At 39.8% G+C, this 14,119-nt stretch overlaps 1 protein-coding gene across 3 annotated transcripts in view; it reads left to right on the top strand.

Moving 5' to 3' along the window:
• Window positions 1–14,119, top strand: part of MYO3A (myosin IIIA) — a 121,696-nt gene that overhangs the window by 51,126 nt on the left and 56,451 nt on the right. For all 3 annotated transcript variants that reach the window (XM_086614536.1, XM_086614535.1, XM_086614534.1), the window contains exons 9-12: window positions 9,749–9,848; window positions 12,152–12,268; window positions 13,395–13,499; window positions 13,584–13,667. In XM_086614536.1, coding sequence (XP_086470662.1) covers window positions 9,749–9,848; window positions 12,152–12,268; window positions 13,395–13,499; window positions 13,584–13,667 — 406 coding nt within the window. The remainder of the gene's footprint in view (window positions 1–9,748; window positions 9,849–12,151; window positions 12,269–13,394; window positions 13,500–13,583; window positions 13,668–14,119) is intronic.

The following is a 14,119-nucleotide window of genomic DNA, read 5'->3' as shown; positions in this document are numbered from 1 at the left end:
ATTTTCTTAATCCAGAAAGATTCTGGAATTGAAATAAGCTTATTGGATGTCAGTGCTGAGCACTAAAACAGCAATGTACTCCAGACTTTAAAAAGCATTTATTTATAAAACACACGGAAATGATATGTGGTAAAATAAGTCCAAAACACTAAATTGTATTAATTTAAATCCTGATAACACTTGTGACACTGGTCTTTTCAAAGTCTAAGCCTAAATAATTTTTGAAAATCAAGCATCTAAGTCAATTAAGTATCATGAGCTTTTTTTACCCATTTTATGAAACTCATATATTTGTTTTCTATCAAGTCCTATTTTTTTCCAAATTATTTTCATTTTTTCATGTAAATGCTGCATAAAGCAAATTACTTGAACATTCTTTTCCTATACAGTACAAACATAAAGTGGCCCAATTTGCATGTGAATAGAGCAGTCAAATGGCACAGAAGCAGGATGATGTCTTGGCACTTTCTCCATCCTGTTCAGACTGTGTTTTGTTAACTGATCATTCTTCATATGAACCAGAGTTTCATGCATTACTATGTGATGAAGCTACCTGTGCTTTTACAGTTTATCAAGTGTAATTTCTGCGTACATGTTCCCAAAGGAAAATGGAGTTCTTTCTCTAAAAATACTAATAATCATAATATATTATCTGAATCTGTGCCAAAAAAATTACCTGTTTAACTAAGGGTGTAATTTAAATGGCATGGTTAAACTAGTAGCTTGGTGTGTAGTGTCCATGTTTCAGTTTAGCAGTTTAAAATACTAACAAGTGGGCTGATACTAGTTTAAACCTCATTTGCATTGATGTAACCAAGTCTTTTCATACTTGAGATCAGTGAAGGTAGTATGAAAGAGAGCAAGTAAAAATGACATTTTACAGTTACTGTACATATAATCACTTCAGCTTTAACAGGTTTATTGACTACATCTGCTGGAAGATTGTCTTTCATAGCAGTGAATGCATAAAAAGATTAGAGCTTTCTCCCAGAAACAGTAAGAATACCTATCTTAATATCTAGTGTTGTCTCTGTGCAAGCAAGAAAAGCAGAGATTATTTTCCAATAGCTGAAATTGTAGTAAACTATGTACATAATTTCACTTTAGAAGAAATTAGAATTCTAGGCCTGTAAAAGACGTTACTACAGAATGGCATTTGTGTTTTCTTGTGTTGAATGATAAAAAGATTATACACAGCTCTTTGGATTCAGTAGTCAAACTTTTTTTAAAGCCTTTAAATACTGATCATATGTATCTTCTGACCTTAAATCTGAGAGGAGATGATGTCAATAGAAGTCTGTACAAAAGTACCACGTAAATCTGATTTAGAGTCAAGACATAGGCTGTGTTGTGACAAGTCACCTGGAAGAGTCTCATCTTCAAATCTCCTGGCTTGCTTTTCTTGATTATCCTGTTCTGGGACTGGTTTTGCACTCATGTGTTGGGGCCCTACTGTGGAATTCTGAACTTTCACCAATTGCTGGCAACTTTCCTTGTAAAGCTCCCTCCTGATCTCCAGCTCATGCTCTTTTGCCCTCAGCTTGAAGGTGTAGTTCTACTGCTTACTGTCACTGAGAGGCATGTAGTTTAAGGGAGTAAAGAACCCTTCCTTCCACCAAGGGAAGAAATCCTCCTACCTGTGTCGTACTGTATAAATGGGCATGCCATATAAACTCAAGAAAATTGGTAACTTTGACTTAAAGCTGAAAGTAAGAAATCCAGTTCTTTTCATAGAATCATAGAATCATGAAATGGTTAGGGTTGGAAGGGACCTCAAAGATCATGTAGTTCCAACCCCCCTGCCATAGGCAGGGAAATCCTCCACTACACCAGGTTGCCCAAAGCCTCATCCAACCTGGCGTTGAACACCTCCAGGGATGGGGCATCCACAAGTTCTCTGGGAAACCTGTTCCAGTACCTCACCACCCTCAATGTAAAGAATTTCTTTCTTGTATCTAACCTAAATCTGCCCTTTTTCAGTTTAAATCCATTGCCCCTTGTCCTATCACTACACACACTTGTAAAAAGTCCCTCTCCAGCTTTCCTGTAGGCCCCCTTGAGGTACTGGAGAGCTGCTATAAGATCACCCCGGAGCCTTCTCTTCTCCAGGCTGAACAGTCCCAACTCTCTCAGCCTGTCTTCATAGCAGAGGTGCTCCAGCCCTCTGATCATCTTTGTGGCCCTTCTCTGGACTTCCAGTAGCTCCATGTCCTTCTTGTGTTGGGGACTCCAGAGCTGAACACAGTATTCCAGGTGGGGTCTCACGAGAGCTGAGTAGAGCTGAATTTTCTCACTATGTGTTTCTTCTCCTCTTCAAATTATACTTTATTAATAAATATTTTGTATTTGAAAAGAAAAAAGTAAAATCTCTGGAAGTTAATAGCTGAGATCTGGCCAAGGTGTAACTTGGCTCTGACTGCCTTCTGCAGCGGTAGTCTTGTTGTTGCAGTTGTGATCTTGTTGTCTTGTTTGCTGAGCGTGCAGCTGGTAAAGTCCAGAAAGAAGAGATCATGTTAGATTATGTCACATTCTCAGAGGTTTTTGCAGAAGGCCAGATCCTCAGATCTAGTCAGGTCTGCTCAGAAAGGGTGTGTGATCCCTAGGCATAGAGTAGAGCCACCCTACGGTCTCCCATTACCACCATTGCTCCTGAGGTATTTTCTAACATTTATGAGTCACTAAGTCATTAGGGCATTGCACTGAGCCCTCTGAACCATCCCATTATTGCTATTCTAGTGAAGAAGAACCTAGCTTTAGATCATTGTGCTGCATCCTTTCCAGACACTGAAACATCTCTAAAGTCTTCTTTTTGGAATGATGAAATAAGCTATGGCAGATAAATTCGTGTTAAGGAGGAGATGAAGCAGGCCAAGTTGCATACTCGATGTATTTAATTTGTGGCTTCGTTGTTTAGCATTTGGGTTCTCACTGAGCTGTGAATTCCTGGTGAGCAGAGTCACTTTCAGGATAATCATCTTGGGGTTCTGCAGGAATCACCTTTATCATGGCTGCAGCAAGAAAAGCCTCTTTCCCTGTGCAGCTTCATAAGGTGGTATATGCCTCCTTTCAGAGTGGTTCATGACTCATAATCATCTTGATACCTCTTTTCCCTCAGTACTTACAGGGAAGATTAACTTACAACTAATAGAGATAATTCTGTTACATCCTAGTAGTATCATCTTATACATACAAATATATATAGGTTTTATACAAATAAACTTTGTCCCTTATCTGTTACTCCAGTAAGAAATACACTTAGCTCTTTAAATACAGTATTTCAATTCTTTTCTGTGTTGGTAGTGACACAAAAAGCATGATAATGGAATTTATTGCACAATCTTTAATGAAAATAAGACAAATTCTCTAATGTAGAAACAATAACCTCATTTGAGGCTGATCATTCACCTTTGGACACTTTTTAAGTTTCCCTTAATTTTTAGCCAGTCTCTCAATCATATACTTACATTCTTGTATGTCACATTATAGCTGTTAAAATTTATAATTAGTGATGAAAATAATTATTGGAAATGAGCACTGCAGCATATACCTAAAAACTGTTCTAAAAATACACTTCTTGCTAGGCCAAATGAGGGGAAAAAGCTGCATTGTAGAGAGTTTTACTTTGCAACAGAAATAGCTGTCTTTGAAACAGCCTTCAGAACTGTCACATCTACAGCTGACAGTCAGGCTTGTAAGACTTTTATCTGAAAATGTTTGGCTGTCTTAATCTTGGCTGCTTTTGCAATAATCTCTGCAGAAATATGCAGTGATTAGTGCAATAGGCATTTCCTGGGAGTTATGACTCATTCCAGAATGAGATGTGTGTGTGAGGGATATTCACTGCACCTAGATTTCAGGAACTGACTCTGGTCCCCAGGTTAAGAGCCTCATCTTTATATGCCCTCTAAATAAATATGGAAAAGAGACCCGTTCTACTGCAATTCCATTGACTCAGAGCAAGAGCTTTTGGGTGAGCTGAATTGTCCTAAGAATTTGTCCTTCCGTATCAGCCATGTAGGGATGACACTGAAATCCAGTGACAAGGTACTAAACAGTTGCTCTATTTAACTATTTGGAAACTTCAGGGAGGTAGGTTCGTAGAAGTTCATGTACAACACGCACAAAGGTGGTTATCAATTTATTCATCAGCAGTACAAGCAAGGAATACCATATAGTTTTCTTTTTTTTACTTTCTCTGATTGGCCAGAATTATGTCACTTATTTTCTGGGTGTTCTCTCTTTCTCACTCTGACTCATCCTGCCAGCTGAAAGCAACTGATAGCAATCCTTCAAGCTCGACTCTGCAGTGCAGGCTGTAGTGGCAAGTAGGAGATCACTACACTAGCTTGACAAAGGCAGTATGAGGAGTAGAGTAAGATCACTCACACGTAGTCTGCTGCCTTGGTCAAGGTCTCCAGATGAAATCTGTGTTGGAGTTGGGGCTTAAATCTGAGGCTTTGGAGTTCCAGACTAATCCTTGATACTTCAGGCTACTTCTTCCTCTCCTGTAACTTAGTGTGGGCTTTGTTGTACCAACAAGGAGCATGTGTTCTTGCATTGAGGACACTCCTATGTAGGATGGCTATGCTGCAAACTGCTCTCAGGTTGTAGAAGCAATAAAGAGTTTCTGGCAACACAGGCCTTAGAATAAGCACATCTCCAGTCCCATATGCTTCTAGCTAATACACATCTCCATAGCAGAGTAAGAATGCGGTTTCAGTCTCTTTCCATACAGTACAATGGGCAGCAGCAATGCCTGAATGGAGAAGAGTTTACCTCCTGAAGCAAAACAGGAGAAATAAGTTCCTCCTGCATTCAGGACTCCCTGAGATTAATGCTCTGCAATTGCTCTTTTACTGTCACATCAGTCTACTTGCTCAGCAGCTCATCTATTCTGACAGTAGGATACCTAACCAGGTATTGCTCACTTTTGGAACTTCCCCTTTGTCTCCTCAGTATGGTTCTGACTGTAAAGCATGGGCCTGACTCAGGCTAATAAAGGACTAATCCCAAAGAGTCCTTTTAGAGGTACCTTCTTCGCTTGTTTAAGAACACATATTTTTCCCTGAAATTTGTGAGGGATGCAGCCATTTCTTAATGTTATGTTATGACATAACATATGACAGCCTGTTATGAAGGACCAATAATTTGCATTTTTGCAGGGCATGGTAAACAAGCACAGACTCTGGCAAACAGATTGTGCAGACTGGGACATTACCCAACTGGCTTGCCATGGGCCGTCTCTGAACCAAAAGCACTGTAGCTCTGCTGGGCAGCACTCTGCTCTCAGCAACATTGCATAAGCTTGAGCACAGCTCCCTGAGACTGCAGCTGGTGCTGTGAAATCATTTAAACATATAGGGAGTACAGGTTTGTGTGCAAAGTATTGTGCAGACGCAGCTGGAGTCTATCAATAGACTTTTATAAATGTGAGTACAGATTTTGCATAGATAATAGACTATAGTATTATTTAAGCATATTTCACCAGATATATCTGTTGAAGACAAAATTTTGATTTTAAGTGTGAATTATTATTGCTTTGTGCAGCCTCCAGAAAAACAGAATCACCAAGAATGACCGATCCTGTACAGTTTCTCTGTGTTGCATCTTTTCTTTTTGTCACATTTAATGCTATTTGTAACTGCTAGGAGGTTGTTGTGGTTTAACCCCACCCGGCAACTAAGCACTACACAGCTGCTTGCCCACTCCCCCGCAGTGGGATATGAGAGGGAATCAGAAGGGTAAAAGTGAGAAGGCTCATGGACTGAGATAAAGCCAGTCTAATAGAATCATGGAATGGTTTGGGTTGGAAGGGACCTTAAAGATCATCTAGTTCCAACTCCTCGGCCACATACAGGGACACCTTCCACTAGATCAGGTTGCTCAAAGCCTCATCCAACCTGGCCTTGAACGTTTCCAGAGATGCGGCATCTACAACTTCTCTGGGCAACCTGTTCCAGTGCCTCACCACCCTCAGAGTGAAGAATTTCTTCCTTATATCTTATCTAAATCTCCCCTCTTTCAGTTTAAAGCCATTGCCCATGTCGTGTCACTACCTGCCCTCGTCAAAAGTCCCTCTCCAGCTTTCCTGTAGGCCCCTTTTAGGTACTGGAAAGCTGCTATAAGATCACCCCGGAGCCTTCTCTTCTCCAGGCTGAACACTCCCAACTCCTTCAGCCTGTCTTCATAGGAGAGGTACTCCAGCCCTCAGATCATCTTTGTGGCCCTCCTCTGGACTTGCTCCAGCAGCTCCATGTCCTTCTTATGTTGGGGACTCCAGAGCTGAATGCAGTACTCCAGGTGGCATCTCATGAGAGGTAAATAGGTAAGGCAAAAGCTGCATGTGCAAGCAAAGCAAAGAGTCCATTCAGTACTTCCATCGGCAGGCAGGTGTTCAGCCGTCTCCATGAAAGCAAAACTCCATCATGTGTAACGGTATCTTGGGAAGACAAATGCTGTAACTCCAAATGTCCTCCCCTTTCTTCTTCCCCCAGCTTTATATGCTGAGCATGACGTCATATGATGTGGAACATCCCTTTGGTCAGTTGGGGTCAGCTGTCCCAGCTATGTCCCCTCCTAACTTGCACCCGCTAGCGTGCTTGCTGGTGGGATGTTGTGAGAAGCAGAAAAGGCCTTGACTCTGTGTAAGCACTGCTGAGCGATAACGAAATCATCTCTGCGTTATCAACACCATTTCCTGTACAAATCCAAAACATAGCCCTGAACTAGCTACTGTGAAGAAAATTAACTCTATCCCAGCCAAAACCAGCACAGAGATGTATGGCTGTTCCCACCTTCACCTTACAGAAAACGTGATTATTTTTAGTTTCTTCTTTACACTCAGACTAAGGCCAGACCTCTTCTTGTCACTTCTTAGTCTGTAGATGATTCTCCAACCAGTTTAGGCAGAGAGTTCAACGGGGCATCATGAGTCACACTTCCCTTTTCATGGTATTTTTGGAACTATCAGAAATCTTTTAAATACATTCTGACAATTTGAAGAAGAAAAAGCTGCAGTTGCCTCATTTTGATTTAACTGAATCTTGAAAGATAAGCAGGAGGGTGTGAAGGAGGGCGCACGGGAACAATGCTGCCTTGACTCATTTTTGTGTCCATACTGGGCTGATTTTTCTGGCCTTTAGCTGCTTGAATTGCTTGTCAAGCATAGCCGTAAGATGTCACGCCTCCAACAAATAATTTCTGAACAGAACAGAGAAACATGGTTATTTCAGTTCACAATGTCTATGTGTATGATGAAAATGAAATTTCAGCATTGATGTCAACTGCCAATGTGGGTTTTTTTAAGTGGTTGGAGTTTTAGCAAGTGAAGCACTATAACTGCCCTTGAGGGGTTGGTACCCTTTGACAGCAAAGCAGAAGAATATTGTATTCTGCAAACCTACCGCTCTGCTCTACTCTTGAGAATGGAGAATATAATCTGGTTTAACAAGCACTAGTGTTCTCATAACATCAGCTGAAGGGGATTACAGGAGAATCAATTTTATGTAATTAAACTTCCCTGGAATAAAGAGAGATCATTTCCTTAAGAGAAAAGAAATAATAGAAGTATCAGTGACTGGACCATTTCCCTTCCCTCCTGCAAGGCACTTGTTAACTTCTTACATTAAATGGAGATGGTAATTGAAACAAATCTTGGGAAATTTCGCTCTCTCACTGATATGCAGTAACATTTATGTTTTTTTAAAAAAAAGTATTTTAAATGTGTAACAATTCCACAGAAATGGAAAGCGTATACTTGACAGATGGCTCATTTTGAGTCTTCCTTCAGCAATGGAAAAAATAGAACAGCAGAGCTTGACATAGTCCTGCAGTTCCCGCATCTTTCCCTCATGTGCATGCCGATAGGTCTTTTTCAAAGTCATGCTGATGTCAGATGAATCCTTTGGACACAAAATTACCTTCATGTAGGAACAAAGGAGAAATTGTTTCAATTGTCCAAATTTAAATTTTCAACTGAAACTGTTAAAAAGAAGTGGAAAGACTCCAGTGATAGCTGGCACCTGCCTAAGGGAGGAAAAAACTGCTCCATTACTGGCACCTGGGTGAGGACAGACCATTCTGTCACCCTCAGGGAACAATAAATTGAAAGAAGTGGTAGATGAAGTGCACTCATGCCTGCACTTCCATCATTCAGATCTTGATTGCACTCACGTTTGGGAGGGCATAATTCTCCCATTTCTTCCAGCCCCTTTTCAGTCCTGGCAATCAGTAACTGATGCCAAGTGGATGCCTGCTTGACCTTCTGCACCTGCATCCCACATCATGGCAGGGGTGGTGGAACTAGATGATCTTTGCGGTCCCTTCCAACCCTAACCATTCTATGATTCTATGATCAGTGCACAGCCTGCGTGACCTGAAGTAGCACCCATGAAGTAGGTGATGTTTGTAGAACAGGTACAGCCCTTTAAACTCTGCAGTGAATCTTACTGTGGGATTTCAGAAGTCTCTTAGCTTGCCCCATCAGTGCAATGTTCATTCGTTCTAATTTTCCATCTTGGTGCAGCTGGCGTCTTCTTCCTGTCCTCTGTTCACTGTATATTAAAGTTCTTGCCTGTGTAGAAAACAACTGTCTGCTTTTACTCATGTCATATATGCAAATATCAAAATTAAATAAAGGATTTCCCTGGTCTTGTCTGGAATCAAGGTAAAGAGCGAGTGTATTTCACACAACACAGTTTCCCTGCTGTCTCAGTTTACCAAGATATGTGTTCCATGTGTTTGAGAGGTACCTTCCTTCCTGTAGTATCATGGGGAGAGAGGTCTTACCAGGAGATGGGATTTACTTGGTAGTCTTTCTGTGCTTGTGCCCCATTGCACATCTGAGCTTGATTTAGTTTGTTACTTATCCAGTTTCCCTTTCCCTGATTTCCCCCATCTCATAAAGCAAGTATAACTAATGTGTATTGTAAACCTTGCATTTTCTCCTGCTTTTGCTTTGTTTAGCAATGCCTTTACTCTTGGATAGAGAATGATCCAAGTCTCTGAGAGTTTTCTTGCTAATTTCCGTAAGACTGCATAGAATTATCTTTGGTTTGATTAAAAGAGAAAAGAAATTTCACTTTAAGACAAACTTAATTGAAGTTTAACCCTCATAAGAAAAAGATTTAAAATTTTGTTTCCTTATTTTGTACTATTTTTTTCCTGTAGAGTCCAAGAAAATTCTTCTTGATCAGGATGTTTTTCACATACCCCAGTGGTTCTGTACCACTTTACTCTACAGTATTGCCATCTCATCCAGGGTTTAGAGCATTGTCATTATTAAGCTAGAAATGTTTTCATCCTGAATGCTTTGTCTGCATCATCCTTGCCATGCTATATCATCATACACCCCTGGTTTTGTTCTATCCATAATATTTATCTGGGTCATTTTTGGTTTTGCAGGTAGGGGCCAGAGTTTGACTGTTAAATGCTTTATAAATATGTTCTTTTTGGCCTTTACTGCGTAGCTCCAGTCTTGCAGGTGATGTAGGAGTGTGGTCAAGCAAGGATCTATAGAGTGAAAAAGTTCTTCGTATCAGTTGTGGAATCAAACCATAGATTTTGAGTTGTCAAGTACGGGTGTGCTGCACTAAGAAGTTATATCCTGTCCTGTTATTCAAACATTCATGTGTTTGAATTCAGAACAACGGAAAGCTGGAATGTTTTGGCTGAATTGCCTTCAGATTACAGATGCAAGATCTGCTCTGTGTTTCCTTACATCAGTAATTTGCGTGTCTTTCTTTTCTAGATTTGAGCGTATTCATACAAAGAAAGGGAACTACAGTAAGTCACTAGTTTCACACCAGGAAGAAGTGGATGATTTAGCAACCTTGGAGGTACTGGATGAGGTAAGAACCTCCTTTTTGCTGAAGAGGGGTGGTCACATATTAAAACATAATGGTGTGCTGTTGATTTTCAAGTTCACCTATATTTCAGTTGTGTAATGTACAATGGTATTTCCCAGTTTATGCCAAATATTTTAGGTGAGATTTGCTGCGTCAGGAATGGTTCCAACTCAAAGCTAGAACACCCTCTGCAGTTGCAGCCTTAGACCTAGCAATATTGTAGCACCATTTGCGTAACAGGATTTATATTACTGGATTTTATTACAGCTAAATATCTAGTTTACAATAGTGTGTTAACCTGAAATTGTTCCAGGTCCAAGAAGAAACACCTTCTCCCCTGTTGCTTGGACATCTAGAGTTGTCTTAAACTAGCTTACCATACTCTCCTAGGCTGACTTACTTTGGTGTGGAGATACATTGAGATCAATTTATGTCAAGCTGAGGCTCTGACCTGTCAATGCCTTCTGGTGAACTTTTGACAAAATTACTGGTACAAATCTCACTGGTTTGTCAAACTTTGAAAAGGAGTCCACTAGGAGCAGGGGAACATGCATAAGGGAGGGGGGAAGTCTGTTGTGTTTATGCTTTAAGTTTCAAAACCAGAAAGAAGAATCAGGCCACAGCACATTATCTGCAGGTCTTAGAGGCCATCAGTGGTTGTAAACAAACCATTCATTCTTTCTGCACCAGGCTGTGCATAGACCATAATTCGCATTCTGTTATCTATAAAACTTCTCTGATATATTGTATCTTTGTCAGTCCAGAAGTCTAAATGTGGCTTTTGAGCTAGTAAACCATGTAATACTAACAGCCCACAGAACATCTACCGTCATCCAAGAGCTTGGTTATAGTAGCTTAGTGTTTAGTTAATACTGATTGAGCTAATGAAAGCTTAGTCTACTGCCCAAAACTCAGATTTAAGCATTTTTTTAATATTGGGCATAGCCATATGCTAGCAAGACTGTTTTTTGTCTTTCGCCATGAACCACATAAACAATCCGAGCTAAAGAGAAGACACGTACAAAAAAACAAATGAGCCGGAAGTATATCTCGTCTCCTCAGAGGTGGAGTATTCTCAGGAAAGCCCTCAGGAAACCTCTACCTAAAGGCATCATTTGACTACATGATATTTTACTAAATCCAATTCTGTTTAAAGCTTCTTTCAGATATGAATGGCAGTTTCTCAGAACTGTCTCCTTTCTTCCCTTCAAATTTTTCTTCCAGTTTAGGTAGCCCCACCAGAAGAGCAAAACAGGAGGCCTTCTATCAGTGCAAGAAATAATTTCAAAAAGGGCATAAGTTCCCTTAAAAAAATTCAGTTAATGTGAATCTGATTATGGCCAAAAGCAGTGTATGTAGCATTCAAAACCAAAAAGGGAAGAGTTTATCAAGGTAATGGAAAATGAAGGTTTTCTCCTTATGTTTTCCTGTGAAGGAAATGTAACCTCTTCAGCTGTTGAGAATTCAGGTTTTAAGTGCAGTAACCAGAACACAGCGCACAACACTGTGAACAGACGGATGTAGAGGGAAAGCAATTCCTTCTGTAGTCCTCTGCTTCTGGTCGTTCTGTTCCAGTGGGAATGGCGCCTAAATATTCTCACACATACCTCAGAATAGTCTTAAGGCTGGTTTGAATTTCTTCATCCATCCCTATGTCCTGTTCTGATTGGAAACCTGACCAGACATTTTACATACCCAGCTGTGTATGCAGAAGCTGAGGGAAATTATGTCAAGAAATTGAGTATGCTGCTAATGGGCCCTTCTGTTTTCTTGATTCAGGGAGAACTGGCTCTGCAGCAACAAAGAACATTCACAGCAAAGACTGGTTGTTCATATAGAGAGATGCTTGATTGTTTATATTAATAGGATCCAAACAGTTGAACATTTGTGTCTTATCGTAACTGAGAGTAGTGTTAGAGCAGCTGTAATGATAGTTATGAATTCAAGCATATGACTCTTGCTTGATGACTTACATGAACCTGTAGTGTTAGAAATCAAGACAGGACTGTCTCATGGAAACCTTTGATTAATTGCATTATAGCAGTACTTATTAACTCCTTTTTCTACAGTCACTTGGGGATCTGCAAGTATATGTTGATCAAAGTTAGTTTGGACACAGGAAATTATGAATGCTAGTGTGTTTGAAAGTATGGCTCACTTTTGAGCAAGATCAGTTGTATTCCTGACCATTAATACTTTCCTTCTTTCTCCTTCTCACTCATGGTAACCTTATAAATATTTTATGCATTTTCCTAATATTCTTTTTTTCCCTTTGTGATTCAATGTTCCTATTCTTTCTCCATCAGAATACAGTAACAGAACAGTTGCAGAAGGGTTATGCCAAGGATCAGATCTACACGTATGTTGGGGACATTCTCATCGCTGTCAATCCATTTCGGAACATAGACATTTATTCTTCACAGGTGTGAAAATCTAGGTTTGGTCTTTTTCAAGTAGCACTGTTTTCTATTAAAATATGAATATTCATGTTAAGTATAAAGTAAGACCATTCTTGAGATTTACTTCAGTTCACTGTGAAAAACAGAATTACCAATACAATTGTCCGTTGAAGTGCGTGTTGACACGCATCCTTATCTTGTACTAATTTCAGCACAGAAATGAGAAATTCCAAAAAATTTAATCGTTAGTATCTTTATAGCATAGATCATGTCTATATCATGTCTAAAGTGCAGTTATCTATATCTGAGCAAGTCACTCATTTTAATCAATGGATAAAAATGGGATTTTTGAGGTCATTGTTCTTCTAGCAACTTTCGACATTCATTCAAGGATGAGAGAAATTGCACTAAACTTCATGAAATTTGTTAACTAGAAGTCCACTGAGTGTAAATAAACTAGCTGCTTGTGGGAGCTAGTTCAGAAATAGCATCTGTACAGATAAATGCATTTATTCAGGTGAATCTTAGCTCTTTTTGTGCATGGGAGCATGCCTTCTCATCCACTTCCCATGGAGAACTCAATACTCAACTTGCCTCAATACTGAAGTAAATGGCTGAAGGTTGGAGCTGGGAAAGCCGTAGTTGCTTAATTGATCAAACAATTTACAAAGCAACCCAGTAAAATTTTAACTTTTGTGAATTTACCTCCCTGTTATACAAAAGGGTACAGATATGAATGTCTGGTCATACAATAATTTGCCTTTATTAATTATCAGTTACTGTAAGTACTGAAAAGATCTTAATTTTTTACATCAATATCATGCAGAAATCCTAAGAGGATGTGAAGTACAAATAGAATGAAATTGTAATTTGGTCCTTTATGTCTGGCAACATTAAATTTTCTTCTAATAATTTGAGTTTCATAGCATAGTCAGGTGACATCACACAAAACTGCCCTTCGTCTTTTTTAGCAGTTCTTATGGTAATAAGAACATACAGTATAGTGAGTGCAGTAACAGCTGACTCAGAAAACATCACTGCTGGTAACCTCAGCATGCGTACACTAATCTGAAAATAAAACTAAGCTCTGATAGTGGAAAAAAAAAGTTGTTAAGGACACTAATAATGTTTTCATTTTTTTTACACTTAGCATTCTAAACTGTATATAGGAGCCAAACGGACTGCCAACCCTCCTCATATTTTTGCTGTTGCTGACATAGGTTATCAGTCCATGGTGACATACAACTCTGATCAGGTAAAGATGAGGTATCTTAATTGTATCCTTTGCTAGGCTGGGAGGTGAATAATGAGCTCAGAGTCATGCTCTTGTTCTCTGCAGTGTATCGTTATTTCTGGAGAAAGTGGAGCTGGCAAGACACAAAGTGCCCATCTCCTGGTTCAGCAGCTCACTGTCCTGGGCAAGGTATGTTTCAAAGGGATGCTTCTGTATGGCTTCACTGTCTTAGGCCTAATTGACTGGGAATTGAACCTGCGGACAGGGCATTGGTAGCGGGGCAAGACTGTAATACATTTTCCGAAGAACTTTTGTAAGGTTAGATTGGAACATGATGCTGATCTGTCTACCCTTTCCTCCCTCCTGAACTAGGGTCACTTGAAAATATTTGAGGGATTCTGCAAGGAAATACCCACTGCAGCAAGGGCTGTGACTTAGTCTGTCCCTTGTTTAATTGAGTGTCTTCAAATCGCCCAAACTGTACTAAATTAAATCCTCTTCTAGCTTTTCATCTCCTTCCACAATGAGATTGCTGTCAGTGGGACATGGTCGTTCTGGCAAGTGACGACCTAATTGTCTAAATAAAATGCCATTTTTGCAAGTCCCAGGTGAGATACAAGCAAACTGATCTATTGGTATGG

Source organism: Tauraco erythrolophus, chromosome 7 (assembly GCF_009769465.1).
Source record: "Tauraco erythrolophus isolate bTauEry1 chromosome 7, bTauEry1.pri, whole genome shotgun sequence".
Classification (NCBI taxonomy): Eukaryota; Metazoa; Chordata; class Aves; order Musophagiformes; family Musophagidae; genus Tauraco; species Tauraco erythrolophus.
The sequence above is the reverse complement of the archived record's forward strand: the minus strand, read 5'-3'. Positions and strand labels throughout refer to the sequence as shown.